Here is an 8,182-nt window from a genome sequence, read left to right as displayed (position 1 = left end):
AGTTATTGTTTTTATTCGTTTTGCAATTTGAACCTAGTTAAATAACAACAAACGAAGAAATTCGTAAGATTTAAGATTCATTATAAAGGCCCAATTTAGCCGACAAGATAATTTTTATGATTGTAAGGCCACCCTGAGAAAACAGAGAAGCTTTTCCATCAAATGTTGCATCAATTGAACCCGAAATTTTGAGATTTTTGTGAAAAAGTCTCCATTGACCTCATCCAAACATCTGATCCACGAGTCCAATGGCGGAAGTTTTAATTATAACTTATAACAGTTGGTGTGACTTTAAACGTGCTAACTTTAAGTCAAAACGTCCTTAATGAGTGTGTTAAATCAAAACTACAATCTGACATCGCTATTTCATTGTTAAATCGATCTTTATAAGCTTTTGGTGAAAAGTTGAATCTTCAAACGAATTCCAGCTAAAATACAAAACGTATCAATAAAGACGATCTCGACGTCAAGTGTCTCGTGTATTAACGTCAAGTCCTAACAAAACAAATATCTTTGCAGCTTAAGAAAAATCAAAGACCAAAACGGTTCATCCGATTGTTACCAATTTCGAACTTGACTGAGATCTTGTCCCAATAGACATGCATACCAAGTTTCATCGAGATCAGATAAACCATGTAGAGTCTATTGTGCCTACAAGCCACATTAGACGCATTGATTTAATTCAAGGCCAATAACTCTAAAACCTTTTATCCAATTATTACCATTTTCGAACTTGAGATCTCATGAATATATACATGCATACCTAGTTTCATCGAGATCAGATAGTATTTTTACTAAGTCAAGGGCAATAACACTGAAATCGTTCAACCAATTCATCATTATATACATGCATACTAAGTTTCATCAAGATGAGAAAAAATATGTAGCCTTCATAGGGCATGCAGACAAATTTAACGCATTTTTGGTTAGTCAAAGGCAATAACTCTGAAACATTTCATCCGATTATTAACAATTTTGAACTTGATCAAGATCTCATCAATATATACATTGCATACTAGCTTTCATCAAGATCGGATAAATATAGTACTTTATAGTGCATACAAGCCAAAATTAAGGCGTTTTTACTAAGTAAAGGGCAATAACTTTGAAACCATTCATACGATTATTACCAATTTTGAACTCCGAAATCTCATCAATACATACATGCAAACCAAGTTTCATCAAGATCAGATAAGAATTGCAGCCTATATCATGCATACAAGCCACATTTAACGAGTTTTTAATAAGCCCAGGGCAATTATTCTAAGACCGTTCATCCGCCTATTATCAATTTCAATTGACCGAGATCTCATCAATTTATACATGCATACCAAGTTTCATCAAGATCAGATAAAAGCTGTAGCCTCTATCGTGCATACAAGCCAAATTTAGCGCATTTTTACTAAGTCAAGGGCAAAAACTCTGAAACCGTTCATCCGATGAATACCAATTCAAACTTGACCGAGATCTCATCAATATATATGTATACCAAGTTTCATCAAGATCAGATAAAAGCTGTAGCCTTTGTGGGCGTATAAAAAGATCACATTTTCTTGCCAAAGGACCAATATTTAGAGTCCATTATTAATGTCAATATTGGACTCGTGGCGATTTGTCTGTGACATTATGACATTATGTTGGTACGTCACGTTACATCTGTATTTTAAGAATAATACAGATGTGACGTGATCCTTTGATCTTTGTGGACCAATATCCAACTTATTGGTACTGGCATTGTGCCAAGAGTACATTATTTTTTAAATATAGCGGCAAATTTTGGACGGCTATGACGTCATAGCATGATTGACTTTTGGGGGTTGAAATTTCTAGAACGGAAATGAGTTTCTTTTCAATTTAAACTTACGATAGAGCATATTTTTTATCAACGCAAAGACTATCAGTCTGATATTCCAATTCCCTTAAAAAATATCGAAAAAATTAAAAAAAATTTCCAAACATTACATTTCTCTGAACCCAAAGACAAATAACATGAAAATGTATAATATTGTTGATATTTGTGAAATGGGAGAAAATAAATTCAATTTTGTCAGAAAGTAGTCATGATATATAAGATAATGTGGCATAACGCATAGATCGGAGATGTCTTTTTCAAACATATTTAGGGCAGGCCGTCTCGGGTAATATGGTATGTAACAAGATACCTAATAAAATATTAACCACTTAAAGAATATACCCCGAATGTGCTTGCATGTAAATAATCGTCAATATCGTTTACGTTTTTACAACCCCTTATCATTGAACATTGAAATAAATGACGAAGCGATAAAATATGAATATTATCTACCTGGAACAAGTATAATTTTGATAAATCCTGATCGGATATCTTTTCAATTTCAAAATTTCATTATGTGTATGTAATGGCACGTGAGTTTATCTGTGTAGATGCTTGAAAATATTTATATTACTTCATTCAAGCGGTTGATTTTCTGTTAAACCGCTCGTTAACTTATCAAGTTGCCACAGCTTCAGCATAGCTGGTGACAGTTGGGAGATTAGTCATTAGTCAGATTATAACATCAAATACAGAAATAAATGTTTAAACACTATATTGCGCATAATTGAAAGCGATCCGATGCCTTCAAAATTTAGTTATGTGTTGTTTTGGTTGGCTTTGAGTTTCGTCACATTTAATTGTATTCGTCTATTATATCAAAATGCCTATAAGGTGCCAGTGAGGCTATCAAAATTTAATGCGAGTCAGAATACAACAAAGGAAGTAATACGATTTAAAGATATGGAACTAAAACAATCATTAGAATTTAAAGGTGAGTTTAATATTTTGCAAAAGTTAAAAATCTCCCTTAAGAAACGCATATTCGCGTACCTTCTTTTTGAACCAAAATGATTTGAATAATTTTATATATTATTGTCCTGCTAATACTCAGTTACTATATCGAGTGATGATGATGATGATGATTATGTTTTGTAGAAATAAATATTTATAAAACATTAAATAAACATTAAAAGAAAAGTAATACGTTCAATTTCTGTTTGGATGGGTAATGATAATATTAATACTAAGGATCATCTACAAACGCTATATTATTGCTAGCTAACCTTTAGGTCGAGGGTTCAATTCCGGCATAAGTCCAGATAATACCTTCGGATTTTTCAACCCGGTTTCCCCCTGTCAATGATGCAGGTACGAGGGGCTGACATAGAAAAAGCGTCTAGTCGTTCGGATGGGACAATAAACCGAGGCCCCGTGTGCTACAGGCTGTGCACGTTAAAGATCCCTCGACAGTTGAAAATCGAAAAAGAGCAGACTAATGCCGCTGTCCTGGCAAAATGTCCCTCATTGCACCCTGCATGGCGTTGCCCGTCTTCATTAGCCCACATGGTGCAGAAAAGTAGGACGTAAAACTCCATTCATTCATTCATTCATTCATGAAATGGGGGGCGTATATTATTGCCGTCCGTCGTCCAAGCTCGTTAACACTCTAGAAGAAGCCAAATTTTTTGACTGATTATGACAAAACTTATTATAATGGTTTGTAATCACCCAAGGATGAACCCTATTGAAAATCAGAAGGATAAAAAAAATTATTTATTATGAGTTATCGCCTTTGTCCTTGAAAATGTGTTTGATGTTTAGTTCTACATTCTTGACAGATTTTGAAAATCAAAGTTACCGGTGGGCGTATATTACCTTGCCTGGCAAACTATCTTATTTTTTAGTTCATGGGTTAAGCCGAACATGTAAGACATACTTCAGTTCATCTTTGAAAGAAAATTTGAATCTCTTACTTCGAATGAAGACTGACAAAATAACAGAAAACTACTTATACGATCTTGGATTTCCACATCGGACAAAGAAAGTTGAGGACTTAGAAATTCCAGGGTATGTTAGAAGAACAATCAAGTCAAACATACCAACAATTGTGTGTGCTGCATCTTCCAATCATTTCGCTGAATTACAAGCTTTATTTCTTCACATTGATACAAAAATACGGCGATATTTTCCAAATATACAAGTGGTATTTTACGATATTGGGCTAAATGAACAGGAACGAAATCTGGTAAGGACAGAAATTACCCCTTTTTTGTATTAAAGTGAAGTGTTTATCTGCGATTGGAACGTCACTGTTTATGATATTATAATTTATAATATGGACTTTTCGCAGCCATTTGATCGTAAAATGTATTGGGTATCATCGTAGCCTTCGTTTTGTTATTATCAATCTGTGTCTCTTGAACTTTTGGCTGCGCACACAGGTTTAAATGGCTGTCGATAGATTAATTCGTTTAAAATAAAACCATATAAATGGTATATAGGGAAAGTTACGAATGTATCTGGGTTTGACGGATTCTATTTGATTAAATGTATTTGATGGAATACAACGTATTTTCAAAGCTTTTATAATAATAAAAATTGTAGACTACCGTTCTTAAAACTTGGAAAATTCAGATATGATTCTTTGGTTTAAAATTGTAGGGATAATTATTAATTATAAAATTTTGTTTGCAGATTTTGAATTATGGAAAAGTTAAAATGAGACGATTTGATTTCAACAGATTCCCGCCACATTTTAGAATATTACATCTTTGTTCGTGGAAACCTGTTATTATACAGGTAAAGTTGAATATTTTAACATAGGCTAACATAAATTCGGTTTAAACGAAGTTTTTGACGTCAAAGCTGTTAAACAATGGTAAGATCTGTTCTAAAAATTTCTGCATTCGACATCCCCAAATAATTGACAAAATAATGTAATAAATGTATGCCATCAACAACACAGCAAACCATTTACAGTCTAGCACAGATATCATATTTGCACATTCGGGTCCAATACAAAGCAACCACTACATACCATATGTGTTGGTGAAATTGGTAGAAATTGAATCTAAACAAGATTGACATTGCATTGCTTATTTGTATTATTTGATTATCTCTACAAAAGTAATAAATTTTTCATCAAATTGATTTAAAATACTGTTAAAGGGATTTTAAAGAGGTTTTCTAGCCATTTTATGTTATTATGTCTTCCAGTCTGTTAACACTAAGCAATATAAGACATAGTAAAGAGTTTTATAAGGTAACGGTGAAGAAAAATGAATGAGTCTGCAATTTCTAGTTTAGAAATGAATCCAGGGTAGATAACATTTTATTACGTTATTGTGGTTTGGTTCTCTTTCTGCAATTGCAGGAACCACGAGCACCAGGCGAGGATTGGATTGTCAAATGTGTCCCCGATACACATAAAAAGGGTCGAAAACCTTTTACAATCCCTTTAAATACGATGCGATCTTTTTATTGTGTTAATATGTGATATGATATCTGGGCTCTGGAATAGAATTCTGCTCTCAACCTGATATACGTAAGGAGTATGTCTTCTTTAGATTAACAGTTATTTTTGTGTCATGTTTTTCTTCGTGTACACTGAGACAGCGTTGCACAGGATTACAGACCAAACTTTAGATGTGGCTTTTGGTCCACTTTATTTACTACATCTTTGCCATGTCATTCAACTTCAAATGAAATTTCGATAAATATGAAATGCTTGCTGGCGGCAATGACACTCTCACTCTCTAGCTTCAAAATGGTACCGATTTTAGTAATCCCTCACAATATTTGAATAAATAATGACTTTTTACCCCCTCTGACCTAGTCTCTTACGCCCAGACTGAACTTGTGTATGAGTCTGGGAGTTTTCATTGAATTTTGTGTAACGACGCCTTCAAGGGAGATAACAACTATTAAGCATATTCGATCTACAAGTCTCAAACTACTTGTTTATAACAAAAACAAATTGGCAACTTCTACAAGTTTTGTCAGTTTATATTTGATACTTTTATCTTTTTTATCGATTTTTCGTGCAAAAAATTAAATTTCGAAGACATTATTTTAATTAATGTTTATCATCTGCAAAAACGGATGTGGAATTACAACAGTAAAGATTACTTTAGCACATAATGTTATTGTAACCTTTAATTTTCAAACATCCATTTCCTATTTTTATTACGTTATCATTTTGTAAATATGCTATTATAGTTGCAGTAGAAAGATCCCAGGGAAAATAGTCATGTGCAACTGGGTTTCTAATAAAGTTTTTATAATTATTATTAATATTATTATTGCCATCATATTCAATAGCCATCAAACCATTTTTCTTCCCCCACTTCAATAAATTGAGCTAGCTCTCGGTCTATTAGGTTAATAGTTTAGCGATTTGTTTTATTGAAGTATGATTTATTAAGTTAATACAATATATTGTATATTTTCAGGAATTGTTAAGAGAAGTAGGATTTGTCATGTATATGGACACGTCTTTACGTCCAAATCCTTCTCAGTTAAAGGAATACTTCACCCTTTCAGAATCTACAGGACACCTGTTTCGAGCCCATCCTGCTACACCAAAATACCCATTTACTATTCCAACCAATACATTTTTTGGAACATTCGAATATTTCATGGTTCCACCGTGCTTATTTCACGATATTCCCGAAATCGAAAGTGGTTATATGATATTGCGAAGTAATAATATAATATCACTTCTCATCATGCGATCTTGGTTAACGTGTGCTTTGCAAGAAAGGTGTATAATGCCATTAGGTGCTGAAAATCGTACTGCATGTAGTCAATCTAACATGGATTATCATAATTGTCATCGCGAAGACCAGTCGGCATTGGGTATTCCAGTTTTACTCATATATCATCAAACAAATAATATACCACTTTTACCCTGGTCGTCATTTGTTACAAAACGGGGCGAATCTAGTAAATATTTGCTAAATAACGTAAGTCGTTCTAAAATGAAATTAATAAAAACAAATAAAAGAACATAATTATTTTCTATGATGAATCTGAATCATGTTATCAGAATTTTCACACCTAAGATTCTTTGAACACTGTATTTAAATATTATTAATCGAGGTTTGAAAGCCAAAACTGGTTTTGTCTAAAATTTCTCAATATGAGTTAAGTCCAGTTTTAGACATTTACAGGTGTATACAAAAAAATATCATACTCCTATCTGAATAAATGTCTGAAATATACCGACTTGAGAATTGATATGTCCATTACAACCTAAATAGAATTTCTGCAATTACTGGTTATCCCAACTTAAACACTTTTGGCAGACACAAATTTCTGCATAAATCAAAAGTAGCCTGGAAAAACTGGTTATATCCACCTTTGTGAGGTTTAATTTGTGAGTTATGTCCCTTTAATAATGGAGCCTAGTTTATGTTTATATACATGAATTCCTTTGTTTTCGGAATTTTAATTGAAATAATGTGGTATCAAGTTTATTTCCTTTTTATACGCCCACATGAAATGGGGGGCGTATATTGCCGTCACCCATGTCCGCCCGTCCACAATTGCTCGTAAACACTACTCTACAAGACACAATATTTGGTATGAGTTATTGCCCTTGTTCTTGTAAACGCTAAACACTCTAGAAGGCACAATTCTGGACGAATTTTTACGAAACTTGGTGTTCGTAATCACCCAAGGATGAACGGTATTGAAAATCAGAAGAATCGAAAAATATTAAGTATGATTTATTGCCCTTGTTCTTGAAAACACGTTCAATTCTTAGCGTGTAAACACAATTCTTGACAGAATTTGATAATCTTATTCAGTATCGCCTCAAAAAGTTCAAAAGAAGTTTATGTCTGAAGGTTGAATATTTCATACTGGTAATTTTTACTGTACTGCCAAATATTTTTATTTAAAATCGAAGCGGCCAGTGGGCGTATATTACCTTGCCTGACAAGCTATCTTTTTATTGCCTTTTGGCGTTTTGTTAAAAAAAAGTTATTCAATAAGTTACCCTAAGAGAAAACCAAGCCAATGTAGATACAACAAGAGAAAGTCAAACCAATGTAGATACAACCAGAGAAGACCAAACCAACATAGATACAAGAGAAAACCAAATTCAAGCTAACTTAGATACAACAAGCGAAGACCGAACCTACGTAGATACACCAAGAGAAAACCAAACCAACGTATATACAACAAGAGAAAACCAAACTAACGTAGATACAACAACAGAAAACCAAACTAATTTAGGTTCACGAAAAAGAAAAAGTCATGCTGACTAAAAAAAACACCCCCTCCAGTCAACTGTGGTTGTAGATATCGATGTAATGAGAACTTCACTGAAGAAAAAAGGAATGCTATTTGCAGTAATATTGGTCGTTGGGAGTTTTTTTTACT

General features: G+C 33.3%; 1 protein-coding gene across 1 annotated transcript; it reads left to right on the top strand.

Moving 5' to 3' along the window:
- Nucleotides 1-2,593: 2,593 nt before the first annotated feature.
- LOTGIDRAFT_157486 (hypothetical protein) lies at nucleotides 2,594-6,807 on the top strand (the record flags this gene model as incomplete). The annotated part of the gene is made up of 4 exons (XM_009049694.1): nucleotides 2,594-2,786; nucleotides 3,700-4,040; nucleotides 4,490-4,594; nucleotides 6,247-6,807. The coding sequence occupies 4 exons, from the start codon at nucleotides 2,594-2,596 to the stop codon at nucleotides 6,805-6,807; spliced, it is 1,200 nt and encodes a 399-aa protein (XP_009047942.1).
- Nucleotides 6,808-8,182: the final 1,375 nt, after the last annotated feature.

Source organism: Lottia gigantea, assembly GCF_000327385.1.
Source record: "Lottia gigantea unplaced genomic scaffold LOTGIsca_14, whole genome shotgun sequence".
Taxonomy (NCBI): domain Eukaryota; kingdom Metazoa; phylum Mollusca; class Gastropoda; family Lottiidae; genus Lottia; species Lottia gigantea.
This window is presented reverse-complemented; position numbering and strand designations above follow the sequence as displayed.